We start from the raw sequence: 18,413 nt of genomic DNA, 5'->3' as shown, positions 1-18,413 counted from the left end.
ACTTGCGCTGAAACCAAGAGCCTGATACTTAACTGACTGCACCACCTACGCACCCCTACAGTATAGTTATTAATAGAGAAAAAGGGCAGCCTCTATTAATTTTCCTGGAGCAGAGTCCATTCTAGTTATGGAGATAATTTCTTGCCCTTTGTTCATTTATTATGTAATTTGGCTTTTATTTTTCCATAAGAATTATTGATCCTATGGTGCTCTAGCTTGCTGGGAATACAAAATAAGAGGAGTTCCTGCATCTTTGACATTCACATGATGTAAGGAAAAGGGATTCATGTACTTCTGTACATGAATTAGACTGGATCCTCTAAAATACACAGAGGGCTGTGGGACCACAGTGGGTGGTAACTGTCCTGGGCACTGAAGAGTAGATAGACAAGAGTTTATTAGGCCAGGCAGGGGAGAAGGAGAGGGGACAGTTTTTAAAAAAAATATTTTACGTATTTATTCGCTAGAGAGAGGGAGAGAGAGAGAGAGTACACGCAGGGAGAGTGGCAGGCAGAGGGAGAAGCCGACTCCCCGGTGAGCAAGAAACCCAGTGTGGGACTGGATCCCAGGACCTGGGATTATGACCTGAGCCAAAGGCAGACGCTTACTTGACTGCGCACCCAGGTGTCCCGAGAGGGGCATTTTAGAAAAGCTGTTTGTAGGCTGTGCTTTTCCTCTTCCTCTCCAAAACCTATTGTCTAAGGGCTGGCCACCCTCCCCCAAAGTGCTCTGCAATGTGGAGCTTTGGCAATTCCAACTAAAGGCCAGGTTTGATCTATCAACATAAGGATTCATACAGCTTCCCATTCTGATTCAAGTACTATTAAGTAATCTAAAAAATAAAAACTGGAAAAGCTTGTGACTGGTCATCTGGAATAAGAGTAAAATGTTCACATTATGATATTTATGACACTGAATTAGTAAAAAGTCTAAAATATAGAAATATTTTATAAATATAGTTTTATTACTTGGAAATACATACAAAAATTCAAACACAGCTAAAAAACAGTTGCCAAGCAGACGTCCTATCCAACCTGTTTTAATGAACACATAAAACAGTTATAATCATCATAAAACAATGTAAGTCCTGAAACGACTTACTGTCTTCAGGGTCTTTAATTATTGGGCTTAAAATTGATTAGTTTTATTCTTATCACCTATTTAAATAAACCCTTTCCCCAAATATAGATTACTAACATTTCAATTTGGTTCACAAGATGTTTATTTAGAAAGATAGCTACAGCAACTTAACTTAGTTATTCTGAGAGCGGGAATACTTTATGTTCACTTCCAGTCTTCTGTTGCCACAAATTCTTCATGATTTCCAGCAGCTGCTACCAGAGCACCTGTAACTTCCAGCAGCTCTTTGGGATACGCTTTGGTCCAAAGAGCCGTGAAATCATTTAAGGTGGCAGGATTGTTTTTACTTCTCACTTTTGCTTTTTTGTTTAATGTCAATTTATTTTAGCCACACTAGACTACATTTCCTTGTCTGAGAAAAAATAGAAGTTGAGTTATTCTGCTTTTCTTAATTGTTAATCCATTACACTCTTTCATCTATTTCTTTGCCCTCAGGTTTTTCTATTTTTTTTAATGCCTTCTGGGCAAACTTAGCACTTTCTGCAAAGCTCATTCAGCTTTTATATTTCAACATATTTTTATATTTAACTTCTTTTTGGCCTTTATCATGCCAATTTTTCCTTCCTTTGTATGTGATCTTTGACAGCTTCACCATGGAGCTCAATGAAATGGTTTAGATGCTTATTCTACAGGTTCATTTAACTATTTGAAACATGTTTAGAATTTCATGTAAAGAAAGTTTTCATCCTTTTATGGTCCCCCTCACTATTAGAGCAATTTTTTAAAAACTCAAAAAATGTAGCAGGTTGACAGGCAGAAGGGACTGCTGCTAGCTTGGGTTTTGCAACTCAATTGCTCTTCAGTCTCGCATCCTCTTCACAGCTGAGGAGCCTGAGGCCCAAAGCAGACTGGATAAATGAGAAGACTTCCACCTAGAACATTTTCTGATGCATAGTTCAGAGGGGAATAAGTCTAAATTGTGAGTTCTAAATTCCTGGACTTTCTCTTTTTAAGTCCAGCTGATGACCAATCCCTATGGAATCTACATCTTTGTCATCTGTCGTATCTATTCCTCTCCATCTCTTAGTTCTGGCCACAATATTCTTTCTCAAACTTAAACATGAACATACTTCCTGGCTTAAAAATCTGTGAGTGGATCTCTGCTGCCTGTAAGATACAGTAAAAACCTCTTAGCTTGGCATTCAAGCCCCTGTACAATCAGCTCCCATTCTTTCTCTAACTTCCATTCTCATTTTCTTAGCCACAGGCCTCCTCACCACCCCCGCCCCCACCTCTGCACTAGAACTATGGCAAAAACTTATCTTTTCTAATGCGTTTTCGTGTTTTGTACTTGAGCTTTTTTCCCCCCCTTTTATAAAATGGGGCACCCAGTCCCAATGAGTGCTCAGCCCTTGAAGGGTACAAAAATTACCCAACATCACTTTGCAGTTCACTTATTCAATAAACATTTAAGTCCCAATATGCATAAAAGCTAAATCATGCAGCCTCAAATATATTTTAACAGCCACTCTGTTATCTTCAATCACACTGAACCTGTGTTCCTTGAGGCCTTTTTCATAATAACTATTCTCAAGTCAGCTCTCTGCAATCCAATATTTGAGTGTTATCTTTTGTTTAAATATTTTTAAAACCAATTACAGGATTATAAACTTATTCCAGTTAATTGCATATGCTGCTCTTGATGTTGTACGCTGCCCTGCTGAATGTTCACGAATTTTCATTTTAACTGCCTCAGATTTGGTCCATCATCTGACCTGAAGACTACAACTCTGATTTCAGAGTTATTAATTAGAAGCAATGAATTGAACAGAACTAAGACTCAACCTTGAGGAAGCTCTGTCCTGCTTTTCTAATTAACAATCTGGTAAGATATACTAAACATGCCCCTTATCACCATATTAACAACATTTATTATTCTGAATGAAATGATGGATAAGTCATGCATAACTAAGAATTCTAGGCTGATTTTTTTTTTAAAACAACAATCATTAAATATGCATTATAAATATTCAACTTTATTTTAAAAGAATTGGAAGATGTTACATATATTACACACTACATATAATGGCACATGTCAGCCTTTTAAGCTTAAAAATAATCTTTCCCCAAACTGGGATTGACTTAGACTCCAAGTATAAAATGACTCTTGGCCTATAGCACCAACCCAGGCCCAGAGGAAAGCCAATTTTGAACCTGTCTTCCTTGGGCATTGGGCCTCCTGATATGACACGGAGGGTCCTCTCCCTCTGGTTTTATTCCCTGGCAGTACTGAGGCCTGGCACAGGAACCCATTTGACTATACATTGCAGGCCTGGGAAATCAGGGAATCTAGTGGGGTAGGGTCCTCTAACAATTTTACAATGGGGAAAAAAAAATTATGTGCCTTATTGTCTTTGATTTTGATCTATACAACTACAACAAGACTCTACAAGATAGAAGATTAGAATTACTGAAATACAATTTCTCTGCTGGTTTTCGTCTTTGGACATTAATGTGTCATGATAGGAGGAGCCTTAAAAATAATCTGGTTCAACACTGGTAACCTGCTCTACCAGTATCTCAGATTTAGGTATAATTCAAAGTTTTAAATGCCATCCATATGCCATTTTGTTAGATAAACACAAAGAAATTTAATAACACTTTTCATTTTCTTTTTCTTAATTCATAAGGACAATTCCGCCAAATGTTCTGGCTTATGGCTCTCCTCCTCTTCATAGTATGTTTAAGTTACATATTAAGAATCCAAAAAATACCACTGTGGAATTTTCATAAGCAATATCCAACCAATCAGTAAAACACAGTACACAGTGTGAAAATTTTAATTTATTCCCCTCCCAGGTATCCAGAATATATACCCTCTTAGCTTTGAGAAATGTGACAATGAAAATACCAACAAGATTGATTGTATATAAAGAAAAGCACATACTACACAGGAGACATCCCTAAGTCCTCCCTTACCTAGCAGTGCAAGTTAATGGTATGTTTCTGGCAATGTCACCTTTCACTTGATTTATAAAAATTTTAAAGGACAGATTTAAAGCAAAGATAGGCCTCTGATTTTTATTTTTATTTTTTTATCCCTAACATTTTTAAAAAGAGGCTATATTAAATGACAATGCATTTTGAGTCAGGGGGAGAAAAAAAAAATTAAAAACCCAAAACTTCTTTCAGTTTATTCAAAATAAAAATACACATAGAATTATGAAAATATAGGTTTACTATTTCCACCATGTAAGTTGATGCTGCTGTTTGAAAGGCTTGCAAATTGTTTTTCAAGTTTTTAAAGCTCATCTCGATCCCTCAATAAAGTATACCTATATTCGCTGGGTGCTAATTTCTGGAAGGAGCTCTCAGGTGGACTGCTTGCTACATCTTGGACTTGCTACAAGAGAAAGAATAAAACATATCAATATATTTTGTGGAGTTACACTGTTTTAATAAAAGTATCAGACAAGTGGTAGTTGTCTTGTAATTATTTGCTTAATGAAGATAGCTACTGTGTGTCAAAGATGAGAGTTAAATTTGAAATCTTACTTTCCCTATTCAGATGCCCTTACTAATATTCTCCAGGGCTGCTACAGAGCCTTTACCTCTGGACCTGTCCACAGTTCCTGAGGTGTAGTGGAAGGAAACAAAATACCTGACTCCTAAGTGCCTTCCTACACTGTTTTGTAGAAGCAGCACCACCATGACTAAGATGCCCAAACCCTTCTCTCTTAAAAATGACCACAAAGAAGATTAAAGGCACCGACAGAACTTTCATTTAGCGATACCTAGATACCAGAATTTAGTTGACATAAGGAGGAAAATAAACACTTCCATACTGTAAGAAATTAATTTCTATAGTATTTTACTTGTGCATCAACAATAGACAAAAATACACAGAACTCTAAGAGTGACTTCCAAGAATTTCAAAGGAAAGGCAGTGTGTTGTCTATCCTTTATCTCCACATGACCAAATACACCATCACTGTTTTAATATCCCCTGTAGTTAACACAGTGTCCATGTTACATACCATGGATACTGGCTTATTTACATTATTAATGGGAAGCAATGTCTGCAAATTTCCCATTTTATTTTGTCATGTTCCCCCCCCTTCCCTAATACATTTTTCATTTGTATTTTTACTGAGATACATGTTTGGTTTAAGCCATAATTATATCACTATAAAATAGAAGTTCACTGTCTTATGGAAAAGTTGAAATAAATCAGGATAATATAATAAAGGTAAGTAACATTTTCCCCTAATCTGATAAAATATTAAGCAGGCCTACTTTCCTGAGGGAAATAATCACCTATGGGTTATTGCCAACAAATGGTTTGCTTCTATAGTTGCTTAATTATCAAAGAAAAATCTGACCTCAGACTTCAAGGAAGAAGCATGTCATTGGATTCCTAAAGGGAATTCTTGACAATTGAACTTAATTTGACTCTTCAGGAAAAATTGACTTAGCTTTTATTTTTCTATGTGGAGGTTCCTTAGGCAAAACAATGAAGTTCTGGGCATATGAAATAAGAGTTATGTTTTGTGTCATCTTCCCTCTCAGTATAATGGCAACAGACATGATATAAATCAGTAATTTAGCCAAACGCAATTTTTAGAGGTGTTTAACAAAGCAGGAACAGAGAAATTATTTGTAACAGAAGGTACAAGGTAGAAACAGTCAAATCAGGCTAAAAGTTACATGAAAAGCAAATACAAAATTTTCATAAATAGTTGTAAAGCATTCTAAATCTCAAATGAAAAGCTGCATTAAACCTTAAGTTTAAAAATTATAAATACTGTATTGGTGAAGGTGCTTAGGATGGTTTAGCAAGAATACCATATCATTATTTTCTTTGTAGTGTGGTCAGTGTCCTAGCCACAGAGGAAGACCTGACCAGTTAACAGAATCCACTGACTTCTTTACTGATCTGTCTACTTCTACTTCTTATCTCCTACTTCCATATTTGAAGCCAACTGTATTTAATCCTTTTACCCATATTCCACAGGACATACTCACAGGACCCTTCTGTTTATGTGATCAAGAAACTATTTTGTATCATTCTTGAAACTTTACTGAAGCTCTGTAATTTTAAAAATTAATTTTAAAAGGAACAATTTATTATCTAGAGTATATTCAGAATTTCATTATAGAGATCTTTAGGAGCAGAAACTCAAGCCTGTACAAGAGCTTCAAGATCCTCCTCAAGGCTAACCAGAAAAAAGAGCGTTCCCACTGGGAAAAAAAAAAAAAAAAAGAGTCCTACCTGTCCTGGGGCTGTATCAGTTGGGTCAGGACCATGATGGAATTCTCTGTGCAATTTTCCAGAATGTAAGTCAAATACGAATTGCTTGAGTTTTCCAGGAATTCTAAAACAAAAGTAAAATAAAAATTTAGCTTAAACTGTTAAAATGGACTTACCTCTATTTTACCAACTTCAAACATTAAAGAAATTTTTTTTTCTTTAAATTTTACCTACAGTCGTACCATAACTCTCAGAGGCCAGGTATATGCTGAACATCGCTATATAGTTATCATCATGAACTGCAGATGCTCAGTTTTGTGTTCCAGTTCTTGCACTTGTTTCGCAAATTTTTTACACTTATTTTAACAGATACATTAGTCTATTGGGAGGCTGTCCTAAAACTTACTTAACCATCCCTTATTGTTGGGCATTTTATATATTTTCCATAACATATGTGACTAAAAAAACCTCATATTCTGCAAAATCACACTAAAAATGACAGGGCTCAAGGGAAAAACAGCATTAGGGCCTCACCACTTAAAACAATGTAGCTCTGCAACCAGAGTACTATAAAAACCCTGGAAGGGGCGCCTGGGTGGCTCAGTGGGTTAAGCCACTGCCTTCGGCTCAGGTCATGATCTCAGGGTCCTGGGATCGAGTCCCGCATCGGGCTCTCTGCTCAGCAGGGAGCCTGCTTCCCTCTCTCTCTGCCTGCCTCTCCATCTACTTGTGATTTCTCTCTGTCAAATAAATAAATAAAATCTTTTAAAAAAAAACAAAAAAAACCCTGGAAGAAAGATACTACCACTGTTTGAGCCTCCACCACTGTGTAGGCAAGGTTAACCTCTGTAGCCTTAACCTAGAGCCTTAAGTCCTTTTTTGAGATATGAACTGAGGTCCTTGAGGGCATTCACTGCCAGTAGAACCAATTTTATCAAAATAATTTAAATCAGGATGTAGCTTTTTCGTTCTCCCCCGCCCCTGACGCCCAAGCATAAGGGAAAATCTCACAATGTCTTCAACCACATGGGCACTCCACTGGACAGCTTAATACTGTGAAAAGCAAAGCACTTCTCAAGGCCATGAAACTGACCCTCCTTTGCTTTTTAGGTTGGGGGAGGTCTTCATACACCACTAAAGCATTCTCTCCCTTTAAAAAAATATTTTTGAGAGCGCACAAGCATGTGACTAGGGGGTGGGGCAGAGGGAGAGAAGGAGACTTCCCCCCAGAACCCTGAGATCATGACCCCCAGCCAAAACCAAGAGTTGGTCAGTTAACTGACCGAGCCACCCAGGTGCCCCTAAATCACTCTTTAATGGTGAAAACACTTTTCTTTGATGGCTTCAAAATCTTTAAAAAAAAAAAAAACCATTCTGACGAAAATAGTATGAATCAACACAACTTGCTTATTTTAACAATATTCCCCTAATTATCACTCATGCTATGAACAAGTTTGCACTACAGAGACATGCACTGTAGTAAAACAGACTTATATAAGCTAAGCAGATTCACCTATCAGCCTTCTTTTTTTAAGTATTTCCTTTGAGTTGTCTCCAATAGAGTAGGAATATAGACTTTTGTCAACTTGCAAAGGGGATACAGCCCAATAAACTTCTCTGAATTGAAAAATCCTAAGCACACTTTAAACACGTTCAGAACACTTAGAATACCCTACTTGAGCAAAATCATCCAACGCAAAGCCCATTTTATAATAAAGTACTTCATATGTAACATCGCATTCTGTACTGGAAGTGACCAACAGTGGCTGCACAGGTCCAGTACGTGTGTCAGTTGATGCCTGTGAGCCCAAGGCGTGCTGGGAGCCGTGGCTCACTGCGGATCGCCAGCACCACCAGAGTGTCCGTGCACACCGCTAGCCTGGGAAAGATCAAAACTCAAAGTGTAGTTTCTACTATGTGCGTATCGCTTTTGCACCAGCAAAAAGCAAGAAACTGTTAACTCATCCTAAGTTGAGAGTCTGTTGAGTAAATAACTTGACTAAGTGTGGGCAAGTTATACCTATAAAACAGTCCATTTTTGCTATTTGTCTACCTGTTCCCTGAAGTCTTGCCAACATGTTTCTTTTTAAAATTTGTTTTACTACTTTAATAAAAGACACACACATTTCAATTTTCATTTCTTCAGAAATTAAGCATTTTTTCCACCGTTTTAATTTATATTTCTGCTCATATGAATTGTTAGTCTTCTACTGAAATCCTGGCATTTCGAAAATTCATTATATATTTTAAATAGAAACTTTTCTTTATATCTCTTACGAGAATTAAAATGCAGGTCCATAAACAGTTTAATTGGGTAGAATTGCCTCACTTTTTAAATCATCGTTTTTTGGTAGCACACTGCTAGTTTCTTTTATCCTCTCCCGAGGTCCTGCAAGTGCTGTTTCCTCCCTTCAATAACTCCCACTGAGATGTACCAACCAATAACTTCATTGTACACCCATTTTGGCTCCCCACTAGCTCCAATGCAACAGAGACCAGCAGGTGCCAAAAGCACAGTTTACAAATACAAATGACTGTCAGGTAGCTGTATTGACAGAAATGCCTCTGAAAGGGTCTGTGGTGCTGAAGAAATTGCACATGCACTAAAGATAAACACTGAGAGGAGATCAATTTAAATGTAATATGACATCATCTACTGTCCCCCACAGCAAAGTGAATATATCCATTCAAATCAAAGAATCACAAATGGTCTCTACTGTTTACGATAAAGCCCCCGTTAAGTCTGTTATTTTATAAAGTCCAAAGACGACAGCAACCAATACAGAGTATGACTTGCTTCTGATAGTCAAAAAATAATTTATAATTAAATCTTAAATGTAACAAATTTGTAGAGAACACTCAAAACGGATTTTTTTTCCTAACTTGGTTCTTTCCCCTTGTCAACAGATGAAAGAATTGTGAGCAAAAGGCAAAGGGAGATAGGATGAATCTGAATTGATGTGGTAGAAAACAGATTACAAAAGAGCTCTTATCTAGCTTGTGGCCAGAAAATATCCATCTTTAAGTAACAATCAGTGAATCACAGTATATTGTCAAGAAAACAGAAAAATGGTTATCTGCTAGAAAGAAAAATAAAGGGATCCTTGTCATAATAAATTCAATTATATTTTCATACTTTAGCATACAAGTAGGATACAATTTTTCTAATTAAAACACCTAAGTGCTTCTTTCCCACCTTTTAAACACTTTTCTGTTTTCAATTTTGATTTTTAGGTGATGCAAAATTTAGGTACAGTGAAATGCACAAATGTTAAGTATCATTAAATGAACTTTGACATACGTATATCACAGTGAGAACCATTTTTTTTTAATTCACATACAATGGAATTCACTCTTCTAGACTTATAGTTCTGAGTTTTAACATATGCACATAGCATCTAGTTACTATCTCCACAAATAGGATACATAACAATTTTTTTTGGTCAGATCCTCCACTTCCCCCTAACTCTTGCCAGCCACTGATCTGTTCTCTGTTCCTATAATTTGCCTTTTCCAAAATGTCTTGTACTTGGAATCATACAGCATGTAACCATGAGACTGGCTTCTGGCATACTGCTTTTGAGATTCACCCATTCTGTTGCATGTATAACTGTTCCTTTATTTACTGAATAGCATTCCATTGAGTGGATATACCACAATTAGTTTATCCTTTTACCCAATGAAGAGTATTTGGGTTCAAGATCTTGGTGATTCTGAACAATGCTACTACAAACATTTGTACACAGGTGTTTGTGTGAACATTAGCTTCTTTAGGATAAATACTGGCTTATATAGGAGGTATAATGTTTAACTTTTTTAAAAACCTGCCAAAGTGTTTAGAGTGGCTGTATCATTTTGCAACCCCACCCGCAATGTGTAAGAGTTCCAGCTGTTCCAAATTCTCACCTGGGGTATTATAAGTACTTAAATTTAGCCATTCTAAAAAATGTATAATGGGATCTCACTGTGGTTTTAATTTGCATTTCTCTAGTGTCTAATGATGTTGAACACCTCATCATGTGCTTACTTGCCATTTGTATATCTTCTTTGCATTCTAACAGTATCTTTTATGGAGCAAAAGTTTTTAATTCGTTGAAAGCCAATTATCAATTTTTTCATTTATGGATAGTGCTTTGGGCATACTAAGGTCAAACAGAGTTTCTACATTTACTTCTAAGGGTTTTGTAGTTTTACCTTTCACATTGAGGTCTACAATCAATTCCAAGTTAATATTTTATAGGAGCAGTTTCTTTCATGGAGATGTTTAGGTGCTACAGCACCATTTATTGAAAAGATTACCCCCTTCCATTGAGTTGTCTTTCCATCTTTAAAAAAAAAAAAAATCACTGTTTGTGTGCCTATTTCTAGATTCTCTATTCTGTTCCACAGCAACACATACCTATTTTTTTCACAGATATTACGCTGTCATAAATATTTTAGCTATATAGTAGGTCTTAAAATTGGGTATTATGAGACCTTTCTTTTTCGATTGTTTTGTTTCAATTATTCTAGTTTTAACTTCCCTTAGAAATTTTAGAATCAGCTATATCTACAAAAAAATCTACTTAGATTTAGATTGAAATTGCATTAAAGCTATAGATAAATGTGAGGAGCACTGACATCTAAATAGTACTGAGTCTTCCAATCCATGAACACAGTATGTTTCTCCATTAATTCTGGTCATCTTTGATTTCTTTCATTGGCATTTTGTAGTTTTTGTCATTAGATGTATACATAGTTCTTTTTTCTTTCTTTTGGAGCCTATTATGAATGGTAATTTAAACGTTTTGGGGTTTCCAAATGTTCATAGTTAAAATATAGAAATAAAAGTGATTTTCTGGGGTGCCTGGGTGGTTCAGTGGGTTAAAACCTCAGCCTTCGGCTCGGGTCATGATCCCAGGGTCCTGGGATCGAGCCCCACGTCGGGCTCTCTGTTCAGCAAGGAGCCTGCTTCCCTTCCTCTCTCTTTGCCTGCCTCTCTGCCTACTTGTGATTTCTGTCAAATGAATAAATAAAATCTTAAAAAAAAAAAGGAAATAAAAATGATTTTTTAAATGAGACCTTGTATCCTGCTGAACTCATTAGTTCTAGGAGCTTTCTTACGAATTTACTGGGCATTTCTACTACATACACAATCATGCTACCTACAAAGGAAGATAGTTTCTTTCTAGTCCAAACACTTATTTTTTTGTCCTATGGTACTTGCTAGGACTTCCAGTATCACAAAACTGGTGAGAGTGAACATTTTTTTTTCTTTTTAAATTCACTTAATTAACATATAGCATATATTCATTTCAGAGGTAGAGTTCAGTGATTTGTCAGCTGCATATAACAATACCCAGTGCTCATTATATCATGTGCCCTCCTTAATGCCCATCACCCAGTTACGCCATAACACCCATCTCCCGTCTACCAACCCTCGATGTGTTTTTCCGAGAGTAGACATCTTTATCAAAAACAATACTTAGGCATAAATTTAGCCACAGGGGTGAAAGAGCTGTATATTTGAAAACTATAAAACACTGATGGAAGAAGACACAAATAAATGGAAAGATATCCTGAGTGAATGGACTGGAAATATTAATATTGTTAAAATGTCCATACTACCTAAAGCAATCTATAGATTCAGTGCAATCCCTATCAAAATTCCAATGGCATTTTTCATAGAAATAGAAAAAGTTCTGAAATTCATATGAAACCACAAAAGACCTTAAATATAGCCAAAATACCCTAAATATACAAAATATACTTTTGTATATACAATATAAAATAAATATACAAAATACAATAAATATACAATACAATAAATATGCAAAAGACCCTAAATATAGCCAAAGCAAAAGCAGTCTCAAGAAAAAAGAACAAAGATGAAGGCATCACATTGTGTGATTTCAAAATATACTACAAAGTTATAGTAACCAAAACAGTATAGCACCGGTATAAAGACATAAACCAATGGATCATAACAGAGAGCCCAGAAGTAAGTCCACACAAAAGTCAACTGATCTTTGACAAATGTGCCAAGAATACACAAGGTGGAAAGTACAGTATTTTTAATTTAATTTGAGAGAGAGAGAGCATGAGCAGAGGGCGGGGGCAGAAGGGAAAGAGAGAATCTTTTTTTTTAAGTATCTGAGAGAAGAGAGAGTGTGGGGAGGGGAATGGAGGGGGGAGGCATAAGCACCCACCGCGCTGAGCACAGAGCCTGATGCAGGGCTATTCCCATGACCCTGAAACTGCAACCTAAGCCAAAACCAAGAGTCAGCCACTTAACTGACTGACTGAGCCACCCACGCCCCTAGAATCTTAAGCAGGCCCCACACCCAGTGCGGAACATGATGCAGAGCTCAATCTCATGACCCAAGCCAAAATCAAGAGTCAAGACACGTAACTGAGTCACCCAGGCGCCCCAAGGATGGTCTTCCAAATAAATGATGCTGGCAAAACTAGACAGCCAACGTCCGAAAAATTAAATTGGACCATTATTTCACACCATACACAAAAATCAACTCAAAATCGATTAAAGACTTAACTGTGAGACCTGACAAACTGTAACACTGTAAGAAAACATAGGGGAAAAGTTTCTTGATATTGGTCTGGGAAATAATTTTTTGGATATGACCCCAAAAGCACAGGCACCAAACCCAAAAAAGAGCACACCACTGCATCCGACTAAAAAGCTTCTGCGCGGTAAAGGAAACAGAGTGAAGAGACAACCTACGAACTGGGAGGAACTATTTGTAAACCATCTATCAGATAAGGGATTAATATCCAAAAAAACAAAAGGAACAAAACTCAAGAGCAAGAAAACAACCTGATTTTAAAATGGGCAAAGGACCTGAAAAGACATTTCTCAAAAGAAAACCTACAAATAGCCAACAGGTACCTGGGACGGTTGTGCTCAGTATCACTAGTCATCAGGGAAATGGAAATCATAACCAGAATGAGCGATCACCTGTTAGAATGGCTTTTATCAAAAAGACAAAAAGTAAGTGTTGGCCAGGATATGGAGAAGAGGGAACCTTGTTCACTGTTCATGGGAATGTAAACTGGTAAACTCACTACAGAGGTATGGATGGAGGCTACTCAAAAAATTAAAAGTAGAACTACCATCTGACCTAACAATCCCACTTTTGGTTTACACCCGAAGGAGATCAAAGCATTGTCTTAAAGAGTTATCTTCACTCCCATGTTCACTGCATTACTCTGAATATCCAAGATACAGAAAGAACCCAAGAATCCATCTACTGATGAATAGATAAGAAAAATATGGTGTACACACACACACACACACACACAGGAATATTGTTCAGCCTTAATAAAGAAGGAAATCCTGTCATTTACAACAATATGAATGAACCTGAAGGACACTATACTAAGTGAAATAAGGCAGACACAGAAAGACAAACTGCATGATCTCACTTCACTTGGAATCTAAAAGAGCAGAACTTACAGAAGCACAGTGTAGACGAGCAGTTACAAGGGACCAGAGCAGGAAGGTGTGGAAGGAAATGCAAAAATGTTGGTTAACTGTACAGTTTCAGCTACAGGAAGATTACATTCTAGAAATCTAATGTAGAGCAATGTGACTACAGTTATTAATACTATATTATACACTTGAAATTTGCTGAGAGTGAGTAGGTTTTAACTGCTCTCACCCACCCCCCCCAAAAAAGTGAGGTAATGGATACATTAATTTGCTTGACTCAGTGGTAATTATTTCAGTGTATACATACATCAAAATATGTTATATAATACAAGCAGTTTGGTCAACTATGCCTCAATAAAGCTGAAAAAAGGGAGGGGAAGACAAGTAACTAGGGGTAGAGAAGGAACCAATCTATGTGGCTTGAGGCAGATATCTGAAGAATGCGAACTAAGAGAGGTAGGGAGCACGATCAAATGATTAGAGCTGGAAGTCCTACCAGGTTCAGGCTACAACCTGTCACGGTACATCAGAACCCCATCCATGCAGAAGTTATGGCACAGCAGAGGGAGAAGCTGGTATCGGGAGAGAAGGATGGATCAGCTGTGAAGAAAGGAGCCCAGAGAAGAGCTTTTGGGCCCCAGAGGAAGGGAAGGGAGTAGCTACCCCAGCACCTTCCAGCAGCGCGGGCCAGCTGTACCTCCTGCAACTCAGCTCCTGGTCGGATTCCTGTAGTTTCCAGCACAAACCCCTCACTTAGAGCTCCATGGAGTGAGTTTGTTCCTTACAACTGCATGCCCTCCGACAGCAACAGAACGTCCAACAGAACTTTCAATAAAGATAGAAAACGTTGTGTATCTGTGCTGTCAAATACAGTAGCCACTACCCACATATGGCCACTGAGAAGCCAGAGCACCCGAGACACTAACTTCTACGTTCTATATCATTTTAATTAAAACCAGTATTCATACAGGGCAGGCAGTACTGGACAGCACAGCTCTATGATTATTACCACAAGGGGTCAAAGACAAGAAGCACAATCAGAAAAAACAATGAAAGAGCCAAAAAAAAAAAAAGCAAAAGGAAAACCATGATGGTATGTCACAGAACTCAAGGAGAGGGTACCCCATGGCACCAGAAACAGCAAGAATGTCAATGAGGACGAGTCTGGTAAAGTCCCATTAGTAGAAGTGTGTTACTCATTTGTTCACAGGAAAACCTGGATTCAAACAACGGGTTAAATCATAAAACCCATACAAAGGCAAACTAGCCATTAAAAGTAAAAGAAAAAATTTTAATCACAAGGGAAGATGTTTATAATGCATGGACAAATTAAAAAGACAATTCATAAACTAGCATGGCCCTGATGACATTTATAACACACAAGTGTCTAGGTCTCTGGTTTGTGCATTTATGCATGATTTTAAATTTATTCTTTGGCATCTTATTAACTTCCAGAATTATTCACAAAGAACATAAAATTCTTTATACTCAGAAATAAAGAACAAATGACATGTTAAATGCACACATACACAGAAACAGTAAACATCATTGCCTGGTTCCTGATTTCAAGGGGAAAGTATTCAGTCTTTCACTATTAAATACAATATTAGCTGCAGGTTCTTTATAAATGTTCTTTATCAGACTGAGGAAGTTTCCACACCCTAGTTTATTAAGCATTTTTGTCATGAATGCATGTTGAATTTTGTCAAATGCTTCAGCATGTGTTAATGTGATCAATTTTTTTGTTATTCATTAATATGCTGAATTACATTGACTGGTTTCTGAATGTTGGATTAGCCTTGCATAGTTGGGATAAACCCCACTTAGTTGTATATTGCTCTTTTTTTCTATATTGCTGGATTGGATTTCCTAGTTATTGTTTACTCTACTTTTTAACTTATACAGTAATGTACTATAGTAGTAAGAAAATAGTATTTTGTCCTTAAAGTTACTTGACCTCTTTGAGTGTCAGCTTTCTCATTTGTAAAATGAAAACAACACCTGCTTACTTAATTGTACTATTTTTATAGTCTAATGACTTAGATTTGAATCTGATTATTTCCTATAACAAGCAATAGAGCCTTATCATAGTACCTACCATGTTATCAGACACCATTTTAAGAGCTACAGATAGACACATTCAGTTAATACCCTATGAAGTAGACACTGTTAGCATTCCCATCTTACAGGTGAGGAAACTGAGGCATAGAGGTGGTAAGAAATTGCCCAGAGGGATATAACTGGTAGGTAACAGACTGGAATTACCATCTGAGCAGTCTCGATCTAGAGTCTGAGCACCTTAACTGCTCACCATTTTGCCTCTTTAGTGACTTGGCGTTAGTAAAGTTACTCAGTCTTTCAGAGCTTTAATTCTTCACTGTAAAAGCAGAAACAACTGTTTTATATGCTTCTTACAGAAACTGAGAACACATACAAAATAGAAAGTGAAGCTGGTACAGAGCCTGCCACTGCCCGAGTTTCAGGTTTATCTTGCTGGTAGGTCCAAATAAGGTAAAATGTAACAACGTGTAAAATATAAAGTACTTGTAAGAAGGTAATGAATGTCGGCTGAATGGGAAGTACATTCCGTGAGAGTAAAAATGGTGTTTAGGGACTCAGCCTACCGTGTGCACTGCCCTGTGGCTGACAGGAGAGACACATCCAGAAAAATCACAACTACAGAGGTGACTAGCACAGGAGGCGAACAACGGGGCGAATGGCTAGTTGATCAATACTAGGATATGTTCCTGATGTGCAGATGTCTATCCAAAGTAATCAAACTCTTAAATGTAAAATAAGCAGATTAAGAGCAAATTAATCAAAACATTTATTGACCATCTAATGCTGTCACAAAGCAGCTGGTATAGCAAGAGATTAAAAAAAATCCTAAATAAATAAAATTTGCCTTTTAAGCAGCTTTCTCAGTACCTATTTTTTCCACTTAAAAAAGCCTCATTTGGCTGGGGGGCAGGAGCTCCTAAATCATGAAGAACAAAATGGAATTCTCAGCATTAAGAGACCGAATGGTGACCTGGTTTAAAAAGCTTCTTCTACCTCTCCCTCCCAGTTCGTGGTTTGCTCTCCAGTTACGCCCAGCTCGTGGTTTGCTCTCCAGTTCAGGAGGCAGGCGGATTTGCCCCGGCAGAGGAGCAAGCCGCTGAGTTAGTGCGACACTTACCCGCGGTTTCCGTTCTGTCCCGCCCCTCCCATCTCCCCACCGCGGCCGCCCCTCACGCTGCCAAAAGGCAGCCCATCAGCTGCAGCCAGGTTTCCCAGACCGAGTAGTTTAAGGAATTATGATAATTTTTGGTGTTTTCGTGATCTGGGATAAATGACCTAGATCCCAGAGCTGGGGGACTCCTGCTCCCTTTTCCCAGGAGGGCTCTGAGGCCTGTCTGCCCTTTCCCGTGTCCGGGGCCCCAGCAGCACTACGTACGCACATTTCTGCAAAGGTACACACGGTATGGCATCCACTGGCCACAATTTTTTAGAAGGTGAGTTTCTCTTGAAAGTCCTTCGATAGCCTTCTGCCACACACCACCATCTATTTTCTCCTCCTGGGGCTGTAGACCATTTCCTAAACCTGCCCTTATGTGCTCTTAGCTTCCTAATCCCCCCCCCATTCTTTTCCTCTACATGTAAAATCTATTCCTTTACATTTGGCAAGAAATCAATCTGGTCAATCTATAGAAAAAAAAAAAAAAGATTCACAGATCCGTGATTTAGTTTCAGGTACAAGTACTATCTCCTCAAACATCTTTGACATTCACACTTATATTTGCTTTTTGTATGTACTGAAAATGGAACCACTTTGATAGGATGGGTTAAAAGCTTGGGACTTCAGTTCAATATGCTCGGACATGAATCCCAGGCCTCCCACTAGTTAGTTGTGTGGTCTTGCGAGTTATGTTACCCCCGTAAGGCTCAGTTTCTCTGAAATAAGGGTAGGTCAATAGCACACTGGTAACATGTCTCCCTCCCCCATGCCATGCCAGCTCTGGCGAGGGAGGAGACCATGTAGCATAAATCTGCTTTCTTGCTGCTTACCCCAACCACTTCCTCCGACTGACCCCAGAAATGCTGAGTTACTAAAAGTAATAATAATTACAGTAATTTATAGAAACTGCTTATCATTTAAGCCTTAATTACCATGCAGCACAATAACAATTATGCAAGCCATGAAATGTGTCAGATTCACTTTGCTACATATTTTGATTTTTAACACCAACATCTATTCACATAGGCTCAGTCTGTAGCTCACACAGCATGTGCCTCCTTACAATTAAAAAATATTAGAGTGAACAGTGCCTAGGAGGGAAAATCAGGCACCTAAGGGAGAAATTAAAGAAGTAATTTGTTTCAAAGAGTTTCAAATGTAATCAATTCTCTTATCTCCCTCCCTACTCACAGGACTGAACACTTGCAGGATAGAGGAGGACTATTCCCATTTCCAGATTTCTCTGGAGAATCTTACTGGTGCAGTTTCTTTTTACACCAGGGCATAAGTAGAATGCTGCCAGCTGACAGATTAGTTTTTCCTGGTCAAGTGCCCACCTCTTGGTCCAGTAAACTAGGGCTGGAGGATAGGAGGACTGGGTCATGTGATAATGAAGACACCTACTTGTCTTATTTGGGTTCTGTGACCACCAGACC

At 37.9% G+C, this 18,413-nt stretch overlaps 1 protein-coding gene across 1 annotated transcript in view; it reads right to left on the bottom strand.

Moving 5' to 3' along the window:
- Positions 1 to 3,096: 3,096 nt before the first annotated feature.
- ERP44 (endoplasmic reticulum protein 44) overlaps positions 3,097 to 18,413 on the bottom strand; it is a 93,529-nt gene continuing 78,212 nt past the window's right edge. The window contains exons 11-12 of the mRNA XM_044265261.1: positions 6,353 to 6,455; positions 3,097 to 4,483 (exon numbers count right to left, since the gene is read on the bottom strand). Of these exons, the coding sequence (XP_044121196.1) occupies positions 4,382 to 4,483; positions 6,353 to 6,455 (205 nt within the window). The 3' untranslated portion in view covers positions 3,097 to 4,381. The remainder of the gene's footprint in view (positions 4,484 to 6,352; positions 6,456 to 18,413) is intronic.

This window comes from Neovison vison, chromosome 9 (genome assembly GCF_020171115.1).
Source record: "Neovison vison isolate M4711 chromosome 9, ASM_NN_V1, whole genome shotgun sequence".
In the NCBI taxonomy this organism is placed as follows: domain Eukaryota; kingdom Metazoa; phylum Chordata; class Mammalia; order Carnivora; family Mustelidae; genus Neogale; species Neogale vison.
This window is presented reverse-complemented; position numbering and strand designations above follow the sequence as displayed.